At 46.9% G+C, this 22,637-nt stretch overlaps 1 protein-coding gene across 3 annotated transcripts in view; it reads left to right on the top strand.

Annotated features, from left to right (window-relative positions):
* Slc12a8 (solute carrier family 12 member 8) overlaps nt 1-22,637 on the top strand; it is a 153,524-nt gene that overhangs the window by 90,321 nt on the left and 40,566 nt on the right. For all 3 annotated transcript variants that reach the window (XM_040750885.1, XM_040750886.1, XM_040750887.1), the window contains 3 exons: nt 6,380-6,467; nt 8,266-8,353; nt 16,928-17,074. In XM_040750885.1, coding sequence (XP_040606819.1) covers nt 6,380-6,467; nt 8,266-8,353; nt 16,928-17,074 — 323 coding nt within the window. The remainder of the gene's footprint in view (nt 1-6,379; nt 6,468-8,265; nt 8,354-16,927; nt 17,075-22,637) is intronic.

The following is a 22,637-nucleotide window of genomic DNA, read 5'->3' as shown; positions in this document are numbered from 1 at the left end:
TATGATAGTTTACATAAGTAACCAGAAAAGCTCTACCAGGGAATTCCTACAGCTGATAAACATCTTCAGCAAAGTGGCAGGATTCAAGATCAATTCCAGAAAAATCAGTAGCCCTACCATATACAGACAATAAAAGGGCTGTGAAAGAAATCAGAGAAACATCACCCTTTACAATAGCCATAAACAACATAAAATATCTTGGGGGTAATGTTAACCAAATAAATTAAAGACCTGTATAGCAAGAACTTTGAGTCTTTAAAGAAAGAAATTAAAGAAGATACCAGAAAATGAAAGGATCTCCTATGTTCTTGGATAGATAGAATCAACACAGTAAAAATGGCAATCTTGTCAAAAGCAATCTACATATTCAATGCAATTCCCATCAAAATACCAGCACAATTCTTCATAGACCTTGAAAGAACAATAATCAACTTTATATGGAAAAACAAAAGACCCAAGATAACCAAAACAACCCTGTACAATAAAGGAACTTCTGGAGGCATCACCATCCCTGACTTCAAGCTCTATTATAGAGCTATAGTCCTGAAAACAGCTTGGTATTGGCACAAAAATAGACAGGTAGACCAATGGAATAGAATTGAAAACCCTGATATTAACCCACACACCTATGAACACCTGATTTTTGACAAAGAAGCTAAACTTATAAAATGGAAAAAAGGAAGCATCTTCAACAAATTGTGCTGGCATAACTGGATACTGGCATGTAGAAGACTGCAGATAGATCCATATCTATCATCATGCACAAAACTTAAGTCCAAATGGATCAAATAACCCAACATAAATCCAGCCACACTGAACCTCTTAGAAGAGAAAGTGGGAGGCACCCTTGAACGAATTGGTACAGGAGACCTCTTCCTGAACATAACACCAGTAGCAGAGGCACTGAGATTGACAATTAATAAAGGGGACCTCCTGAAACTGAGAAGCTTCTGTAAAGCAAAGGACACAGTCAACAAGACAAAAAGGCAGCCCACAGAAAGGGAAAAGATATTCACCAACCCCACATCTGACAGAGGGCTGATATCCAAAATTTACAAAGAACTCAAGAAGCAAGTCTCCAAAACACCAAAGGATCCAATTAAAAAGTGGGGTACAGAACTAAATAGAGAATTCTCAATAGAGGGGTCTAAAATGATTGATAGACACTTAAGAAAGTGCTCAACATTCTTATCCATCAGGGAAATGCAGATCAAAACAACTCTGAGATACAGCTTACTCCTTTCAGAATGACTAAAATCAAAAATTCCAACAATAGTTTATGCTGCTGAGGATGTGGAGAAAGAGGAACACTCCTCCATTGCTGGTGGGAGTGCCAACTTGTACAGCCACTTTGGAAATCAGTATGGAGATTCCTCAGGAAAATGGGAATCAGTCTACCATAAGATCTGGCAATTCCATTCTTAGGCATATACCCAAAAGATGCACATTCATACAACAAGGATGTCTGTTTCACTATGTTCATAGCAGCGTTATTTGTAATAGCCAGAGCCTGGAAGCAACCTAGATGCCCCTCAACTGAAGAGTGGATAGAGAAAATGTGGTACATTTACACAGTGGAGTACTACTCAGTGGAAAAAAACAATGGAATTTTGAAATTTGCAGGCAAATGGATGGAATTAGAAGAAACCATCCTGAGTGACGTAACTCAGTCACAAAAAAACCAACATGGTATGTACTCACTCATATATAGATTTTAGAAATAAAGCAAAGAATTACTAGTCTACAATCCACACTGCCAGAGAAACTAGGAAACAAGAAGGACCTTAAGAGAGACATACATGTTCCCCTGGAGAAGGGGAAAGGGGCAAAATCTTCTGAGCAAATTGGGAACATGGTGGGGATGGGAGTGGGAGCTAGGAGAAAGAGAAGGGAGAAGAGGAGGGAAGAGGAGAACATGAGGGAGCAGGAAGATTGAGTTGGGGGAAGAATAGAGCAAGAAAAGAGATATCATAATAGAGTGTGCCATTATAGGTTTAAAGAGAAATCTGGCACTATGGAAATATCCAGAGATCTACAAGGATGACCCCAACTAACAATCTAAGCAATAGTAGAGAGGCTACCTTAGATGCCCTTCCCCAATAATGAGATTGAAGACTACCTTATAAGCCACCCTAGAGCCTTCATCCAGTAGCTGATGGGAGCAGAAGCAGACACCCATAGCTAAACACTGAACTGAACTCCTGGAATCCAGTTGCAGAGAGGGAGGAGTGATGAGCAAAGGGGTCAAGACCAGGCTGGTGAAACACAGAAACAGCTGACCTGAACAAGGGGGAGCTCATGGACCTCAGACTGATAGCTGGGAAATCAGCATGGGACTGATTCAGACCCCCTGAAAGTGGGTGTCAGTGAGGAAGCCTCAGCAATCTATCGGGCCTCTGGTAGTAGATCAGTATTTATCCCTAGCAAAAGAATGGACTTTGGGAGCCCATTCCACATAGAGGGATACTCTCTCAGCCCAGACACACAGGGGAGGGCCTAGGCCCTGCTCCAAAGGATATGATAGACTTTGAAGATCCCCCATGGAAGGCCTCACCCTCCCTGGGGAGCAGAAAGGGAATAGGATAGGGGCCTAGAAGGGGACAGGGAAGGAGGAGATGGAGAGGGAACTGGGATTGACACGTAAAACAAGCTTGATTTTACTTTAAATTAAAAAAATAGAGAAGGAAAAATGCTTGATGAAGCCATCAGGGGGAAATACAAAAACAATGACTAAAACACTGGGAAAACATCAACAAATTGTAAAAAAATATTCTTCCGAGCCAGGACATTGGTGGCACACACCTTTAATCCCAGCACTCGGGAGGCAGAGGCAGGCGGATCTCTGAGTTCCAGGCCATCCTAGTCTACTGAGCAAGTTCCAGGACAGCCTCCAAACAATACAGAGAAACCCTGTCTCAAAAAAGCAAAAAAAAAAATCTTCCATCATGCAGAAATAATATGATTAATATTTGTAAACATGTTCTAGCTCCATGTGTATGTGAATGCGTGTGTGTGTGTGTGTGTGTGTGTGTGTGAGAGAGAGAGAGTGTGTGTAAGTGTGTGTATGTGTGTGTGTAGAAGGGTGTAGATGTCTACATTGTGTGTCTTCCTCTGTCGTTCTCCATCCTGTTTTCTGGGATGAGATTTCCTCACTGAACCTGGACCTTGACCATTCAGATAGACTGTCTGGCCACAAGCCCTAGGGGTGCTGTCTTGACCTTCCCAGGGCTGGGATCTTAGGCATATGCTACCATTTCCTGTTTATGTGAGTGCTGGGGCCTCCAACTCAGGTCCTATTCTTTGTGTGACAAGAACTTCATGGACTGAGCCTCCCCACCTCTCTCTCTCTCTCTCTCTCTCTCTCTCTCTCTCTCTCTCTCTCTCTCTCTCTCTCTCCTCTCCCTCTCCCTCTCCCCACCCCCAGGTAACAATGGGAATATGCCGTATGTTCTGTTTCTGATAACCCTCTTTAAACAATAGCTGTATCTGCCCTTCTACCTCACAGCATATCCCACACTGAATCTGAGACCTGGTAGTTACTGAAGGCCTATCATCATCATTTACTTAGCCAACCCTCTAGCTTTAGACATGCGATAGTTGCTAATTTTCACTGCTTAAATAAGTATTTCTATATAGTGATATGTTGTTTGTAATTTAACAAATAAAGCTGGCCTGAAGATCAGAAGAACAAAGCGTTCAGCCACTAGCTCTGACCTCTACCTCGGACCGAAAGGGGTGATCCTGTCTGATCTTCAGGCAAGCTTTATTAGATCACACACACAAAAAATATCACCTTGTTTATAAACCTGTTGGTTGCACCTTTATTTATAGGTGTTCTGGTTTGCTGTGATAAAACAGCCCAACCAAAAGAAATTTGGAAGAGAAAAGGGTTAATTTGGTGTCCTAGTTAGGGTTTCTATTGCTGTGACAAAACAGCATGACCAAAAAGCAAGTTGGAGAGGGAAGGATGTATTTGGCTTACACTTCCATATCTCTGTTTATCATTGAAGGGAGTCAGGGCAGGAACTCAAACAGGGCAGGAACCTGGAGGCAGGAGCTGATGCAGAGACCTTGGAGGGGGTGCTGCTTACTGCCTTGCTTCCCATGGCTTGCTCAGCCTGCTTTCTTACAGAACCCAGAACCACCAGCCCAGAGGTGGCCCCACCCACAATGGGCTGGGCCTTCTCCCATCAATCAGCTTGCCTAAGGCCTGGTCTTGAAGCATTTTCTTTCTTTTTTTTCTTTCCTGTTTTTTTTTTTTTTTTTTTGGTATTTCGAGACAGGGTTTCTCTGTATTGTTTTGGAGGCTGTCGGTCCAGCCCGGCCTCAAACTCACAGAGATCTGCCTGCCTCTGTCTCCCAAGTGCTGGGATTAAAGGTGTGCGCCGCCACTGCCGGGCTTGAAGCATTTTCTTAACTTGAGGTTCCTCCTGTCGGATGAGTCTAGCTTGTGTCAAGTTAACAGAGACTTGACCAGTGCACTTGGGTTATACTTCCTAGTAGCAAGCCATCACTGAGGGAAGTCAAGGAAGGAACCTGGAGGGAGAAACAGAATCAGAGACCACGGAGGAATGTTGCTGCTGACTGGCTTGCTAGCTTTGTTACGTAGCCCAGGGGTGACCTGCATAGGGATGATGCCTCCCACCGTGGACTAGGCTCTCCCACATCACTCATCAATCAGGATAATTCCTCACAGACATGTCCACAGGCCAGTCTGATTGATTGAGACAGTTCTTCAATTGTGGGCCCCCTTCCCAGATGACTTTCGGTTGTGCCAAGTACAGACAACCCACCACAGTATGCTTGACTATTTGGAAAAACTCTTTTTTTTTTAAAGATTTATTTATTTATTACATATACAGTGTTCTGTCTACATGCCAGAAGAGGGCACCAGATTGAATTGTAGATGGTTGTGAGCCACCATGTGGTTGCTGGGAATTGAACTCAGGACCTCTGGAAGAGCAGTCAGTGCTCTTAACCTCTGAGCCATCTCTCCAGCCCCCGGAAAAACTCTTAGTGGTAGAATAATAGGGACAAAAATGTGTGTAGAGCCAGTTCTTGGTCCAAGATTCAGGGTTGTTTTGAACTAGTCCCCCTGTAGCTTCCTGGACCTAAACTCTCACTTGACTCTGCTACTCCCTGGGTTCCCTGAGGCATCACAGCAGAAGCATTAGAAATGGTACTATTATCAGAGTCAGACAGATCGGGGCTGAAGCCTAGCTTTGCCAGTTACCAAATGTGAGCCTTTAGGCTGTTTCACTTACCTTCTCTAGAGCTTTCCTACAAAACACAGGAATAATTCCCCTCTTCTGATGTGGTTGTGGTAAAGGTTAAACAGAAAGAAAATTTGCTCAAAGCACTTACCCAACGCTGTAGGCTGAGTGTCAGTCTACAATGGTGTTATCAGACCCATGTCGTCCCTGAGTCCACTAAAATCTCTTCCAGGGCCACACTCCTCCTGCCACCATCTCCATGTGCTGTGTCAAGAGTCACATGGTGACATTTCCCTTCACACTGAGCTGATATAGCACTCACGGGCTGGGCCCTCATCTCACTTCAAAACACTTTGTCCTGTTAAGTATGTCTAGAGAGAGGAACTATCTCTCTCCTCCCCTGCTCTGCTATTGGTCCCTCACCACAAGGGATGAATTAGTTTTCATTATTTTGTGTGTGTGGGGGGGAGGGTGAGTGGGGTGGTTGTGGTAGTTCTATGAGTAGTCTGGCTGTCCTGGAACTTTCCATATAGAGTAGACTGGCCATGAACTCATAGATGTCCACTTGCCTTTATCTAGCAAGTGCTTCATTGTTGTTCTTGGGGATTGGAGGTAATGAGATGAAGGAGACTGACACCGTGATCCCCGATTGCCACAGATTTTTGTCATTTGGAGCCCTTTAGTAGATCAGGAGCTCTGAACGTGGCACTTGGTCCTGGCTGCTGGATGATAACTGATCCTGGGAGTTCTTGAACCCTCAGTGAAATAGCTGGCAGCAGAAGAAATCCACAGGCCCTTTGTTCCTAGGAGCCACTTTGGGCATTGTCCCAGCTAAGCAGGCAGAGCTCAGCATGGGGCATCGGGACCTTTGTGTGGCAGTGAGCTCACCTCCCTCATCCTTGATACTTTCCACGGAGTGATGAGATGCTTTCAGAGCTACGAAGGATTTCCTCCTGAGCACCAGCACAATCCACAAAGGTCCCTTTCACTGCCCTGCAGATGCCTCCCCAGTTGCTAGGGGAGATGGAGCAGTGGCCTGCTTGCACTGTTGCAGATGGTAGCTTCCAGGAACGGGCCCAGAGGAGAGGAAGGGACCACCCTGGGGAGAGAGATTGGCTTCACAGAGTACCCTGCCTCACTCTGTCCCTTGTCTGGGTGTCTTTCAGGCGTCATGGCTGGCTTCAACATGGGAGGAGACCTGAGGGAGCCTGCTACCAGCATACCCCTAGGCTCCCTGGCAGCTGTTGGCATCTCGTAAGTTCCCCTCTTAGCAATCAGTGTGAGCTGCAGAATGGGAGAGAAAACCCCAGGCAGAAGAGGGGACTCCCCCTTTGTTCCGAGAGTGCCCTGGCTGTGACCAACCTATTTCGTATTCCAATCCTCCTTTTTATACTCAGTGGGCCGGAAAATTCACGTCTGCTGGGTTCAGACACTGTCCTTTCACACCCCCTGCCTGAGAATGCCTTGGGAGGAGAAGGTCATGAATGCAAACCAAATCCTTCCCTTGCCCCACCCCCTCAACCACCGTGTCTCTTCTCCACCCTCATTTTGAACTTGGGGATTTTTTTTTCTTAACCACTGAGTTCCCAGGGTCATGGTGGGAACATGGAGATGAAGTATGTTGCAATCACAGACTACTGTCTGCATCCTGTTCCTCAGCTTTCTCTGTGTGTGTGTGTGTGTATGTGTGTGTGTGTGTGTGTGTGTGAGTGTATGTAGGTAGGTGTTAAGTATTTGTGGGTGTGTCTTCATGTGTACATCTTATGAACGGAGGGAGATGCTGCATGCTAGGGTGAATAGCAGAAGCTCAGAGGTGGCTCTGTTCCTTCCCCTCCTGCTCCCCCAGGGTTGTTGGTTTCTGGGGTTTTAGTTCCCATTGTGCTGCTCTCACTAGCAGACTGTGACATGACCTTGGGTCTGTTTCTGACCCTCTAGAGTCCTCTGCTGTTTCCCTTGGATGGGAAGAAGGGTGCATCTCTGCCTTCATTGGACAGGTGTGGGAAGGCAGTAAGGTCCTGATGTGAGAAGCTGACTGTGCCTGCACAACACAATACTTTAAAACATTAAAATATCCACCTGCAAATGCCTACCGCAGCACCTCCCTGCTCCAGGCCATGTGTGCAAAACGAGGCAACAAGGCTGGGAAGAAATGAAGAGACAGGGGGAGCCTAGTGTTGGGAGGAAGAGGAAGAAGGTTTCACTTGAGCAGCCAGCTCTGCCTCACACAGTCAGCTGGATGTCAGACGCTGGTGTATCCTGTCATTGCTCAGACGGGAATGGGCAGACCTCAGGATCATGTGACTTATTCTCCCACACAGGGCCGCAGCTTAGTGGTAGAGCCAGGCTATGGCTCTGCCTTTTAATTCTCCCCTCTGTGTATTAGTTTGCTTTCTGTTGCTGTGATAAAACACCATGGCCTTGGGGAGGAAGGGTTTATTTCAACTTAGAGTTTATGGTCCATCATGGAGGGAAGTCAGGTTGGAGGCAGGAACGGAAATAGATGATGGATGGAGGAGTGATGCTCACAGGCTTGCTCCCCATGGCTTGCTCAACCTGCCCAGGGATGGCAGTACCCACAGTGGGCTGGACCCTCCCCCATCAATCATTAATCAAGAAAATGCCTTCCACACTCACCTACAGGCCACAGGCCAACCTTACAGAGATATTTTCTCAGTTGAAGACACTAGCTTGTGCCAAGGTGACAAAATTCTCAGTACTTGTTATCTCTGGTCTAGGGACTAGAGACCCAAGAGATGACTGGGTAGTTCTTCTGCTTGGAGGAAGATGGATGGGCTGTGGGACAGCAAGTCAATCCCGACCAAGTCCTGGCAGCTGGGCTTCCCATCTCCCCACCTCAACACCCTTCTTTAATATTGGAATGAAAGCACTGCTACCTCAGTTCCAGAGGAGAAAGAGTACAGAATGCAGCTTCCCAGGCTAGTTCCGTGGCTTCACGGCTGACCTCCTTTCATGACACAGGTTCCCACAGAAACCCGAGGCTCGGTGGGGTGCAGCTGGGCCGGGTAGCAGCTCACTCTCTTGGGTTTTGCAGGTGGTTTCTGTACATCATCTTCGCCTTCCTGCTCGGTGCCATCTGTACCCGAGAGGCCCTCCGCTCTGACTTCCTGATAGCTGAAAAGGTGGGTGCCCCCCAAAGGGCTCAATCTGCAGGCCTTAATTGTTCCATGAACACACAACTGCCTCCCCTTGTAGCTCTGTCTAGGAACCTGTGTCACCTTCAGACCAGGACCAAACCAGGATTTAGGGGACAGGCATGGGGAAATGTGCAGCATCTCTCCATGGACCCTTAGAATGGTCCTCAGGCTCCAGCATCCAGGGAGGGACACGAATGCAGGAGACCAGATAATAGGGTCATCTTCCATGTAAAGAAATCAAGACAAAGGCTGGTGGGTTGGCAGCTCTGTCAGTTAAATGTTTGCTGTACAAGCATGAGACCCCAGTTGGCCCCTCAGGACCCATGTAAAATGCTGGAGTGGTGGCACACACTTGGCAACTCTAGCACTGGGAGGGGACACAGGAGGGTCTCTGGGGGCTTTCTGGCCGGCCAGCCTAGCCTACTTCGTGAGTCAGGTCTCCGTGAGAGACCCTGTCTCAGAGAACGAGGAGGAGGCCAGAAAAATGGCTCAGCAGGCTAAGGTTCTCCCTGCCAAGCTTGACGACCTAAGTTACATCTCCTAATTCACAGGGTGAAGGAGAAAAACGGAAAGTTGTTCTCTTACCACACACTTACCATGGCATGAATATGCACATGTACACACACACACACACACACACACACACACACACGTACACTGTAAGTAAAAAAATAAACAACCCATGAAAAACAAGTGGGAAGCTGAGGTCAACACCCCAGGTTGACCTCTGCCCTCCATTTACTGGCATGTACCTGTTCATGATTAAACATACAGACAGATACAGGGGTTGCCAGTAGCTTCAGCTGCCACCTGGAAGTGCTACTCATAAGACCAGGGGGTGGAGGAGGGGAGGGAGGGGTGCAGTGAGGAGCAGGGGGTGGAGGATGGGAGGGAGGGGTGCAGTGAGGAGCAGGGGGTGGAGGAGGGGAGGGAGGGGTACAGTGAGGGGCAGGGGTGGAGGAGGGGAGGGAGGGGTGCAGGGAGGAGCAGGGAGGTGGAGGAGGGGAGGGAGGGGTGCAGGGAGGAGCAGGGAGGTGGAGGAGGGGACGGAGGGGTGCAGTGAGGAGCAGGGGGTGGAGGATGGGAGGGAGGGGTACAGTGAGGAGCAGGGGTAGAGGAGGGGAGGGTGAGGTGCAGTGAGGAGCAGGGGGTAGAGGAGGGGAGGGAGGGGTGCAGGGAGGAACAGGGGGTGGAGGAGGGGAGCATGCATGGCGGCTGTCTCTCCTAGGAATCCCAGCAACTCTGGGTTGGTCTGGATTGGTGAATTCCTTGAGTTCCATAGCTTCCTTAGAGACTGGACGTCATGTGACTCCAAGGACACTTACTTGGCATCACTTAAACTCACAGGAATAAGATTTATCTGAAAAATTCCCTAAAACTCCCATCGTGCCTCAAGTTCACAGAGGAAAAGCAGACTCTGAAATTCCCACCATTTCCTGAGAATGGAGGCCAGTTAGGGAGGGTCTCAGTTAGTTAGGGAGGGTCTCCCTCAGTTAGGGAGAGTCTCCCGAGAACTCCTGTGCCGTTTTCTGGCGTGGAACCCATCTGCAAGCACAGAGGGCCAGTGATGGCGGAAACTTGACTGACATGGGAGATGGAATTTGCTTTTAAAGGTGTGCTTGAGTTTGGTCTCCACACTCGCACAGGTTTCTTCTTAGAGTTTTTTTCTTTGCTCTTTGGGGGCCCACCTCCCAGCTCACAAATAAATACATGGAGGCTTATTCTTTCTTATGAATGCCAGGCCTTAGCTTGGTTGTTCTAGTCAGCTTTTTTTTTTTTTAACTTAAATTATCCCTTTTGCCTCCAGGCTTTTACCTTTCTCTACTTCTGTATATCTTTTCTTTCCTTCTTATTCCATGTCTGGCTGGGTGGCTGACCCACAGCATCTTCTGCTTAACCTTCTTCTCGCTCCTCTAGCCTAGATTTCTCCTCCTGTTTATTCTCTCTGCCTGGCAGCCCCCACCTGTTTCTCTCTCCTGCCTGCCTATTGGCCATCCAGATCTTTATTAGACCCATCAGGTGTTTTAGGCAGGCAAAGAAACACAGCTTCACAGAGTTAGACAAATACAACATAAAAGAATGCAACACATATTTGGATCATTAAACAAATACTGCATAGCATACAATAATGTAGCATGTCTTTAACATTCCACAGCAGTGCATAAACGCCAGTACAGTGTACTTGATTTTAGAGGTCATGACCTGGTCAGCTGATCTGTATCTACTGGGGTTCCCTGCAGCTTCTCTGATCTATTTCTAATTCTTTGTCTCCCCATCCCAATTTTCCCACACCAGAGGAACTTCCCCTGACTTCTTCTTTCTCCGAGTGTTTTACTATATGTGGCAGTTGTGAAATAGCCTTTGAAATTACTGTGTGGCACATGGCAGGCAGTTATTAAATTTTAACCCCTTCACACTCATCATGGGGACATCTATTTATCTTAGGGACCCTTCGTCCCCACCCGGCGTCCTCCATGTTTAATTCAGTAAGAAAGTGGTCTGTCCCACTGTTCTCTGTGATAGAGGACCTGCCTAAAGATCAGTATTTTGGGAATAGATTATGTAAACTGGACACACTCTAGGAAGTGGATGTTTATAACAGGTGGAGAGGACCAGGAATCCCAAGACATGCCAGTTCACAGGACAGGAGAAAATGAAGTAGGAAGAGGACGACAAAGGGTCTTTGTTACAGATGGAAATCCCCCAGAGTCAGCCCTGATCCATTAGCTTCACGTCCCCAGGAGGGACGTGTCACCATTGCGTGCTGTCCCTGGGATGGGCAGAGCCCGTGGCTGGTGAGTGGTTGGAGGCGCTGCGCAGTGGCCACCACAGTGCCTGCCACCAGCTGAGGCGGCCTCTACTCACATCCTAGGCAGTTTTCCTCCCAGAGGCAAAGCCCAGGGTGCCTCCCTGGGGAACTGGCTGTCAAAGGAGGGCCGGATTTGCCTGGGAGCAGAGTATAGGAAATGTTAGGAAATACATTTCTGGAAATATGAGTTGGGAGGAAGCTGGGGTGTGGAGGCATTGACTTCTTAATTTGCCTGAACTTGTGGGGGCATTGAGGTGTCCCCTGTAGTAACATCCACGGGAATTGGATGAGGCAAAGTAAGTCCCCGAAGTGGGGGAGACCTTCTGTGACTGAACAAAGTGGACATCAGGAGTAAAAGATCCAGAGCAGAGAGCCATGTGTAATATCTATAATTAATTACTTCATTTGTTACCGAAAAGTAATGTAGGGTGTTTTCACCCATAAATCTTTTAGAGAGGTAGCTTTTTGTGATGGTATGGGTGTTGCCTTTTTTAAAAAAAAAGTCATTAACACACATTTACCAAAATGTTTATCAAGCTTTCAATACAACGTTAATACAAAAACGACTGGGTCCTGTCGGAGCTGGGAGCATTGCTGTGTGTTTTATACCTGCACATATCTATGTTGCCTGCCCAACCTTCCTGGAGCCAGGACAGTAACCTTAGTAAATCTGCCTTAGTGCCTGGGTGGATGGTGGCTGTCAAAGAAGAGAATTGTAAGAATTTTATCACTTATCTAGATGTAAGGGCCAACATTGTAGATAATTTACAAAAATAGACTGATTAATAGTTTTATATAAAAAGTAGTAAGCGAGCAGTTCATTCTAAACACAGTTCATCAACACAGCATAAACTAGTCATTACCACTGGGCGATCTCCACTCTGACCCCAGCCCAAGGGTTCTGGAGGAATCCCAGGGTGTGTCTGTGGAAGGCAGCCCAAGCTGAAGTCACCAGTCATCACCATTCACGGAGATCACAGAGCCAGACACTGACCAAGTTCCTGGGGTCTAGCCAGCGCTGGAGAGATGCAGACTAGGGAGTCTCATTCCAGTGGATGGACATGCTTTAAACGAAAATAAAAAGTTACACATGTGTGAATACATGCACACACACAGAGGCATGCACACACATGCCTGCATGCACGCATTCCCAGATTCCACATCTATACATTTAACCCCTAGATTAAAACATTTACAGAAAAAAATTGCAAAATTGCAAGCCTTTGATCCCAGCACTAGGGAGGCAAAGGCAGGCCAATCTTGTTGAGTTTGAGGCCAGCCTGGTCTAGTGAATTCCAGGATAGCCAGAGCTACATAATAAGGCCCTGTCTCAACACCCTGACATCAATTGCATTTATTCTAAAGATAGCTTTTCTCTTCATTAGTCCCTAACAAGTTCAACCATTTGAACTAGGCATTATGTATAGTAATCTAGAGATGAGTGAGAGTATATAGGAGGATGTAGGTGAATTATAGCAGGATATAATGCCGTTTGATACAAGGCACTGAGTGATAGATTCGGATACCCTTGGTTCTCCATAGACACTAAAGGATGATTTTTAGCCTCTTGGCTAAGAAGCAGTCAGGTTTCTACGGGGCGATCCATGCCTGCCTTCGGAAACATGCCTTCCAGGAGTGAGGGCAAAGGGTGCACGATGCTGTGCCCAGTCGTTCACATTGACTGCACGCTAGGGTTACCTGGGAGACTTTTTACAATCAGCAGCCATGCCCCACTGAGCACACTGACTGAGTCAGAACCTCTGGGGTGATTCTTAGGTAAGGGCTGAGAAGAGAATCACCGAGTTAAACTCAGTTTTTTCTTAAGTCATCAACATAGGATGCATTTGGTAGAGAAGCCCAAAGCAAGATTACACATGGTTCCTCTCAGGGTGCACGGGGCTCTCACAGAGGCAGTTTCCCTGGCAGCTACGTACAACAGCAGCCAGGGCTCAGACCATGTAAGATGCCCAGGCTCCCCTGACTCCAGCCTCTGCTGTGGGTGGAGGCTGAGAGGTGATTCTGCTGTGTTCCTCAGGAGTGCAGGGCACATGAGTGAGGTAAGCGGGGAGCCTGATTAACTCTCCCACAGGGGAGAGAATCACGACGTGATGGGAAACATTGATAACAGTGATTTCTAATAATTAAAGTGGTTAAGAAACGGGAGGACAAACCCAAGAAATGCTTGGCATTGAAGCAAGAGGCAGATGAGACAGATCCACCCGGGATGATCTGGCGCCTGTGGGGAAAGCAGTCCACATGGAAGTAAGGACAAGACGGCTCTGTCTCGGACCACGCTGACTCTGTCCAGCCTTTGACCCCTTCCTTCCCATTTTTCAGGTTATGAGACCCACATTTAATGTTCAAAAGTTCAAAGGACCAGACCCTTTCTTTTTTTTTTAGTTTTACGAGACAGGGTTTCTCTGTATTGTTTTGGAGGCTGTCGGTCCAGCACGGCCTCAAACTCACAGAGATCCACCTGCCTCTGCCTCCCGAGTGCTGGGATTAAAGGCATGTGCCACCACCGCCCGGCCAGACCCTTTCTTGATGCTGCTTTGCAGCCCTAATAGGTCACATGACTGAGGTGGGGCGGGTGAACATTTCAAGAGCAATGAGAATGAGGTGGTGAGGGTCATCTGCGGGGTGCAGAGCGCTGATAGTGCCCTGGCTGAACTGTCCCTAGTGAGGAGTGTGACCCTCCAGACACACTCATTTCTTTAAATGTACTTCTAGGGGGAGGGTCCCACACACAGAGGTCAGAGGACAACTTGTGGGTCCCAGAGACCAAGCTCAGGTTGCTGGGCTTACAGCAGGTGCCTTTACCTGCTGAGGCATCTCACCAGCCCCGTTGTCACTTGTGTGCTCTCAAATCAAGCAGCCTGATTGGTATGGGGTTTTCCAATCAGATTATTTTAGTGATACGTTGTCAAACAGGAAGTAGGTTATCCAGGCCTTGAGCTCAGTATGACTTGATCACGTGGACTTAGCCCATTGCTAAAGCAAGGAAATTAAACGTAGTTCTAGTTTGATCTTTACTGCTATAATAAAGCACTGACCAATAGCGACTTGGGGAGGAAAGGGGGTTTTTGCCTACAGGTTGCAGTCCATTTATCAAGGAAAGTCAAGGCGGATGTCTGAAACAGAAACCAGCGAAGGAACACTGTTGGCAGGCTTGCTCTCCTAGCTTCCTCATGTAGCTCTCTTATGCAACTCAGACTCAGCTGCCTAGGGATGGCACTGCCCACGGTGGACTTGGTCCTCCTAAATCAACTAGAAATTAAGAAAATGACTCAGACATGGCCATAGGTCAAACTAACCTAGGCAGCCCCCACTTGAAACTTCCTCAGGTAACCCTGGACTGTGTCAAGTTGACACCTGAAGCTAACTAGGATGATCGGAGATGGTGAACCTTCGTCAAGAAGGCTGTAAGTGACAAGCTGAAAGTTTGTCTAACCCATGTGTCAGGTTTATGCAAATGAGCACTCGAAGGACACAGTTCTAGTCACTATGACTGAAGTAAGGCAGTGTGGAGAGGGGGCTGCCAGTTATCCAAAAAGAGGGGCTTCCCAAGGTCCAGATGGGGATTCATGAGGTGGGTTCACAGCTCACCCAGGGCATTGCTGCGTGGGCAGCTGCACTGGTCCCTTGCCGGTTGACACCAAGGGGAACAGCTTTGTTCTTTCTTGCTCTGTCTCTTGACACCGGTGAGATGTATGGGTTGTGGATTACATCAGTTAATTAATTCACCATTTATGTACCTCTTTTGGGCGCTGAGAATACTGAAGTGGAAGAGCGTGAGTTCTGACTAACTGAAGTCAGCAGGTTGTTAGAGGAGACTGCCGATATAGCCTCTCCTCATGCCTCATGACACTGGGGAGCAACCACTGGTATGAGGACAAATGAGATGTCCCATAGAGGAGATGGGGTTTGTACTGAGTCTTTTTTTTTTTTAGTGTATGTGTGTATGTGTGCACCCAAATGAGTTTATGTGCATGCAGAGGCCCATGGAGGCCATAGGGCACCAGATCCCCTGGTATGGGAGTTATAGGCTGTTGTAAGCTGCCTGATGTGGGGTGCCTGGGCTGAACCCAGGTTCTCTGCAGGAGCAGTAAGCCCTGTTAACCACTGAGCCATCTTTCCAGCCCCCTTGTGCTGCTTCTTGATGCCCAGTGTTGAACAATGAGCAGTCTGAGAGTGTGGACACAGGGTCCCAACAGTGAGTGTTGTGCAGGGTGTGGGGTAGGGGAGATTCATGGAATGTGCAGGGTCTGCTTATCAACCAGTAGGAGTTGTAACTGCAGCTTTAGGATGGGGCTAAGTTTGTCACTCTGTCCCTGATTTAGGGCATCGCTCAGAAAATTCAAGAGCCTGACTGGAACCATAGTTAGTCACCAACTCTCAAAGTGTGGTTTCTAGCCACTGGCATCAACATTACTTTGGAACCTTAAGGAAATGCATATTCTTAGGCCCTTGTCAACACCCCCTGAATCTGAAATGGTAAGAATAGGGCCCAGAAACCACTGGTTTGAGAGGCACTGAGATGAATCCAATGCCTGCCCAATTTGAGAACTAGTATACAGCCCATATAGGATATGAACTAACCTGAAAGAGTGGGGGAATCCAGCCCTGCGGCTGAGCTGGGGGAAGCGCAGTGTAAAGAGCTGGACAGCAGGAAGGTGCCCCAGGGGAGTGCAAAGGGTCAAGGCCGGGTCTAACTATCTTAGCATGCCTGTAATCCCAGAACCAGGGAGTTGGAGGTAAGGGGTATTGTGAACTAAGGACAACCCGGACTTATAGCAAGACTGTCTCAGAAGACAAAACAAACTAACACAATTAGCAAACGACAGGTTTAGGCCCTGGGAACGTTCAGACACTCAGCCCTGACTGTCCTGATGGCTTGATTTTGAATCCCTGGAATCCATGTGAAAACCCAGATGGATTGTCACAAAGCATCATCCCAGGATTTCTACACCAAGATGGGAGATGGAGGAAAGAGAATCCCCCAGGAGCTTGCGAGTCATCTAACCTATAGTGTGCAGTGCAGGGCAAGCAGGAGAGACCCTGCCTCAAAGTGTACAGTGAGGACTGATGTTCTGGGTCATCTGACCTGTAAGGTGTACAGGGGACAGAGAACCCCCAAATAAATTGTAAATATTTGTAAAATTAAAAAAAACAGTGATGGTCATTGAATAATTATACTAGCCAGATTCCAGTCACTATCGTGCAATGCCTGAAATAATTTATAAACAGAAAAGTTTGGTTTGGTGAGATGGCTCAGCAGGTAAAGAGATACTTGCAGTCCAGCCGAATAGCTTCAGTTTTATCCCTGGGACCCATGTGGTAGAAGGAAAGGACCAATTTTTACACATGCCTGTCCTGAGGTGCAACCATACACCTCCACACTAAATAAATAAAAACTAGTAAAAGTCTTATTTCGCTTTGGTTTTGGGGTCTCATTCCATGACCCATTGTTTTGAGTCTATTGTAGGAACGCCAATGACTACGGTGGCAATGGCTATGAGTGTGTAGCATGGCAAAACTGTCTCAAAAGCAAAAGAGAAGGGCCTGAGGCCCCAGCACCCCCTCAAGGGCACCCCCACCCAAAGAACTCCCAGCAGGCCCTGCCTTTGACAGTCCAGTTGTGTTCAGTAGAGGCCTCGCTGGGGAGGGGTGAGGGCAAGCTTTATCACAGAGGCGGCTGCAGGACATTCAGGATCAGCCTGTGGTAACCGTGGAACATCTGCCTCTCACAGGTGTCTCTGGTTGGCTTCCTCTTCCTGTTGGGCTTGTACATCTCATCGCTGGCGTCCTGTATGGGGGGACTCTATGGAGCCCCCCGGATCCTGCAGTGCATCGCCCAGGAGAAAGTGGTTCCTGTACTGGCCTTTCTGGGGCAAGGGGTGAGTGGCTTGTTTTGTTTGCATGCTCTCTAGCTCCCTCTCCCCCCCATTAGCTTTTCTTATTACTTTTTGATCAGTGTCTCTGGTCTCTGAGGTGGGACAGAGTGGAGGGCAGGGGATGTATCTTTCAGCCCTGTCCCTGGGTGGATTGGCTAACGACTTAGATAAAGCATCTCACATATCATAGCCTCCCAGCTTCCTGACTCTGAGCAGCAGGGAGCAGAGCCCTCTCCTTCAATAAAAATGGATCCAGGACCCTCCAAGTTTAGCATGAAAGAATCTCTTGTTCAGGAGAAGAGCAAGCCCTTGCATCTCTGCCTTTCCCACAGGCTCATTGTGTCTGAGTGGTGATGGTGATAGTAGTGTTGGTGGTGACAGTGATGGTGTTGGCGGCAATGATGGTGATGGTGATGGTGTTATTCTTGGTAGTGGTGCTGGTAATAATGGTGGTGATGATGATGATGATGATGGTGGTAGCAGTGATAGTGATGGTGGTGGTAATGGCGGCAGTGGTGGTGACAGTGATGGTGGTGACAGTGGTATTGTTGGCGGAAGTGGTGGTGGCGATGGCAGCAGTGGTTGTTTAGTGAGGCTCCACACTATGGCTGTGGGTTCTCTGAGAGCTATTATGGGCCAAACTATAATGGATACTGAATAGCATGGTTGACTGACTGTAGGAGGGTCAAAAGAGACTTTCCTAAAAGCCAATAGATATAGACACTGGGAATCCCACTTCCCTGTAACGTGGTGAATAAGCTGTATTTTTGTTTGTGTGTTTTTTTGTTTTCTGAGACAGGGTTTCCCTGTGGAGCCCTGGCTGTCCTGGAACTCACTCTGTAGACCAGGCTGGCCTTGAACTCTCAGAGATCCTTTGTCTCCTGACCGAGTGCTAGGATTAAAGGCGTATGACACCACCACCCTGCCTACACTTTGTTTGTGGATTGTTAGTCCCTTCTGATTTCAGCCTCATCCACTGTAATTCCTCCTCCTCCACCCCACTTTGGATTTTTGAGACAGGATCTCACTGTATAGCTCAAGGTCACCAAATTTTGCTAGAATTCTCTGGCTGCATGTTCAAATGTTTCTGTTTTTATTTACTTTGTGTGTGTGTGTGTGTGTGTGAGATTCCATTTGTTTCATTGGTTTTTTTTTTGCAGTGATGGGAATTGAATACATAGCCTTGTCAATCTGTGTGTTTATGTGTGTGTAGTATATTACATACATATTCCTGTGGATATGTTCCTGGTGTGTGTAAGTGTGGGTGTGGGTGTGTGAGTGCATACATGTTGACCTGAGGTCAACCTCATGTGTTTTCTTCAACCACTCAATCGCTCTTTCCTTTATTTATTTATTTATTTATTTATTTGTTGAGACATGGTTTCTCTGTGTAACGATCCTGGCTTTCCTGGAACTTGCTCTGTAGACCAGACTGACCTCGAACTCACAGAGTTCCACCAGCCTCTGCCTCCCAAATGCTGGGATTGAAGGCATGTGCCACCATGGCCAGCTATATTTTAATATTAAAAATTATTATGAAATACATACATGTGTCTGCATGTATGTCTGTGTGCCACTTGAGCATAGTGTCTGTGAAGGCTACAAGAGGGTATCAGGTCAGATCACCCGACTGCCATGTGGGTGCTGGGAACTGAGCCCAGGTCCTCTGGAAGAGGACCAAGTGCTTCTAACCACTGAGCCGTCTCTCTAGCCACATCACTTTAGTTTTTGAAGCAAGGTCTCTCACTGATACAGCTAGGGTAGTTGGCCAAAGAACTCTAGGGATCCTATCTCGGAGCCACCACCAGTTCATGTTGGGTTACAGGTGCAAGTCCCTATGCCTAGTTTACACAGGTGCTGGGGATCTGAATTCAGGTCCTTATGATTGTGTGGCAGGCAGTTACCAACTGAGCTGTCTCCCCAGGCTCCCTGTTTGGTTTTCAAATGAATCCTTCTATTTTTACATAACAGACAGTTCTCTCAGTTTATTTTATAACTTGCATTTTTAAAATCATATAGTTTAGAAATCCAGTCAGTTCCCTGTTGACTGATACTTATATGAGTGATTTCCAGAAAGCAGTGTTGTAGTGGGTAATTCTCTCTTTCTACTACTACAACTGTATCTATACAGTTTACATCTGTATTGGCAAATGCTTTGAATAAATCTTTTTGTGTGTGATGATGTTTTTTATTTCTTTATTCTTTGGCAATTTCATACATGTGGGCAATGTATCTTGCTCATAGCCACCTCCAAGTCTCTCTTCCCCTCCCCTCCCCTGAGAGGTCTCCCATTTTCTTGTCCTTTCCTCTTATTTGTAACCCAGAGAGTCTAGTTAGTGCTGCTTGCTGGGATGTTGGCTGGTCTTGTTGGCTCAATTTTGTGCAGGTAACCATAGTTGCAGTTTGTGGGTGCAACAGCCCGGAAGACAGCATTAGACAGCCCTCTTCCCCGTCCTCTGACTCTTACATTCTTTCCACCTTTTACAAGGTGTTCTCTTGGCTTTGCGATGATTGCCTCCCAAGGCTGGGATTAAGTCATCACATTTGAGCCCCTCCCTTTATTTTCATATCACGTGTTCCTCTAGCCCTTAAAACTCCTTTGCTTCCACTTCTCATAGGGCTTTTCTAGCTTCCTGGCTTACATAGATGCTCCAAATCTCCAAGTCTCCAAGTTTGAAGCTTGGATCCACATGAGAGAACATGTGTGACATTTTCTGGGCCTGAGTGATCTCACTTGGTGTGAAATTTTCCAGTTCCATCCATTTTCCTGCAAATTTCATAACTTCATTTTTGTCTACATCTGAATAAAATTCGACTGTGTATATGTGCCATGTTTTCATTATCCATTCATCAGTTGATGGACATCTAGACTGATTCCATTTCCTGGCTATTATAAATAGAGCAGCAATGAACATGGAGGTGCTGGTACCCCTGTCAAAAAGATACGGAGTCCTTTGGGCATATGCACAGGGGTTAGATACGGACTGCATCATATGTTGGTTCTATTTTTAGGTTTTTGAGGAACCTCAACACTGATTTCCATAGTAGCTGCACCATTTTACATTTCTGCCATCAGTGAATAAGCATTTCCCCTTTCGCACATCCTCACCAGCATTTACTGTTTGTTTTCTTGGTTTCTGACTTGGGTAAGGTAGAGTCTCAAAAGTAGTGTTAATTATATTTCTCACACTCAATAGAAAAGAAAAAGAAAATTGACCTCATCACACGAATATTAGTGATTAGACTGGAGTCTGATGGTCAAATTATCTGTGTAAACCCTCTCACAGACATTCAGGAGTATGCTTTGCTGGTGCCCTAGGTATCTCTCAACCCAATCAAATTGACAATCAAGACTAGTTATTAAGATTGGATTCTGCTCCAACTGTTAGTTGTAAAAGTTTGATGAGGCCATGGGAACATTCCTACCTAGGTCCCAGGTACCTTCCTCTATACTGTGTCCAGGAAGATGCCATATAATATCCCCCCAGATGCCATCACCACCACCTGTCTCCACAGTGTGCAAAGGCCTCTCACCATCTAGATAGAGTCAAGGCGTGAGGTGAGAGTCCACATACAAGTGTGAGTCTCCCCCCCCCCCAATATAGTCTACAAAGAGATTGGGGTAGCCCTGACCTGGAGGTTGTGCATCCATTAATGTGGAAGGCTGGCTGGAGGTGTGGCTCAGGCCTTTAATCCCAGCACTTGGGAGGCAGAGGCAGGCGGATCTCTGAGTTTGAAACAAACAAAACCTGAAACCTGGCCTTCTCATTATCTTGTAGGTATGTCTGCCAAGGAAGAAGGATAGACATATTGGCTCATATTTTAACTTAGTCTATATTTGTAAATATTTAGACACAGTGTTTATGAACCTCATTTGCACTGTTGCCTTGAGTGACAAGGACAGTGGTAGCAAGGAGCCTGTCTATGGCTCATTTTTTTGTTTGTTTGTTTGAGACAGGGTTTCTCTGTGTAGCCCTGGTTGTCCTGGAACTCACTCTGTAAACCAGGCTGGCCTCGAACTCAGAGATCAGCCTGCCTCTGCCTCTCAAGTGCTAGAATTAAAGGCATGTGCCACTGTTGCCCAGCTTCTATGGCTCATTGTTAAGTGAAATCTTTTGCCAGTGTACAGTAGAAATGGCCCTTTGGTAGACCAAGATGTGTGTTCCCTTTATTGTGAATGATGTAAATTATCTCTTCCTGTTTTCTAGCTGATTTGTGCCCCCCCCCATCGAATTATTTTCAATCTCTAGAAGCTCTTTGTTAGGAAGGTTAACTATTTGTGATCTGTATTGGGGATATTTCTCCCTGTTTGTCATGTGTCTTTTGACATTGGAAGCTTCCCTCATCCCCTAAAAACTTCTTCCATATAAGATTGGGTTTTATTTACTTTTCTTAATGGCAGAGCATTAGAAACTTAAACACTTCTTTGAGTTATAGTGGACATAATAGAAGACATCATAAAATCATTTTAAATAGCCTTAAGAATAACCCTGAGGTAAGCACCTTGTAGCCCCCACCCATGAACCCTGCGAGCCTGACTGGCTCCCTGCCTACCTCCCCAGTGAGGCCCTTCCCTTTCCCTCCACACCCCTGACTTCTGTGATGAGCATTTCCTTGCCCTATGGATGGCCTTTCTCAGGGGTCTGCAGGGTTCTCCCAAGAGTCAAAGAGCGCATACCTTAGACATTGCAAGCCCCATGGCCTTCACCACCTGTGTTTTGCTCTGCCAGTGAAGGCTCATAAATTGCCACAGAGAGTACCCAACCCTTGACCAAGGCCACAAATCTAAATTTTATGTGATTCACACAACCAAATATCATTCTTCTTTTGATTTCCCTCCAGTTGTTTCAAATCTGCAAAGCCTCTTGTAGCTCATGGCATAAACAGACACTGGGATTTGGCCCAGGGACCTCGGCTTGCAGCTCTGTTCCCTCCATATGCATCTCTAAACAGCGTGCCTGATTCTGAGACCTTCAAATGCAGATTAAGCATTCCTTGTCTTTACTGTCTGGGGCCAGGAGCTTTTCAGATTTGGGATATTTCTATATTTATAATGCAGCAAGTATCTTTGGGGTCAAGTCTAAACACACAATTCATTTATGTTTCATATACACCTAGCCACATAGCCTGAAGGTAATTATACACAGCATTTTTAGAAATTTTAGGCATGAAACAAAGTTTCATAGTGTGGGATTTCCCAATTAAAGAGAGGGAGAAGTGACGAACAAAGGGGTCAAGACCATGCCGGGGAAAACCCACAGAAACAGCTGACCTGAGCAAGTGGGAACTCACGAGCCCCAGTCTGACAGCTGGGGAACCAACATAGGACCAAACCAGGTCCCCTGAACGTGGGTGTCAGTTAGGAGCAATGGGCAGTCTATAGGGTCTCTGGCAGTGGAACCAGGATGTAAACCTAGTGCACGAACGGACTTCGGGAGCCCATTCCCCATGGAGGGACACTCTCTTAGCCTTGATACACAGGGGAGGGCCTAGGCCCTGTCCCAAATGACTTGACAGATTTTAATGATCCCTCATAGAAGGCCTTACCCTTCCTGGGGAGTGGATG

The sequence above is a fragment of the Mesocricetus auratus genome, unplaced genomic scaffold (assembly GCF_017639785.1).
Source record: "Mesocricetus auratus isolate SY011 unplaced genomic scaffold, BCM_Maur_2.0 Super-Scaffold_100008, whole genome shotgun sequence".
Taxonomy (NCBI): domain Eukaryota; kingdom Metazoa; phylum Chordata; class Mammalia; order Rodentia; family Cricetidae; genus Mesocricetus; species Mesocricetus auratus.
This window is presented reverse-complemented; position numbering and strand designations above follow the sequence as displayed.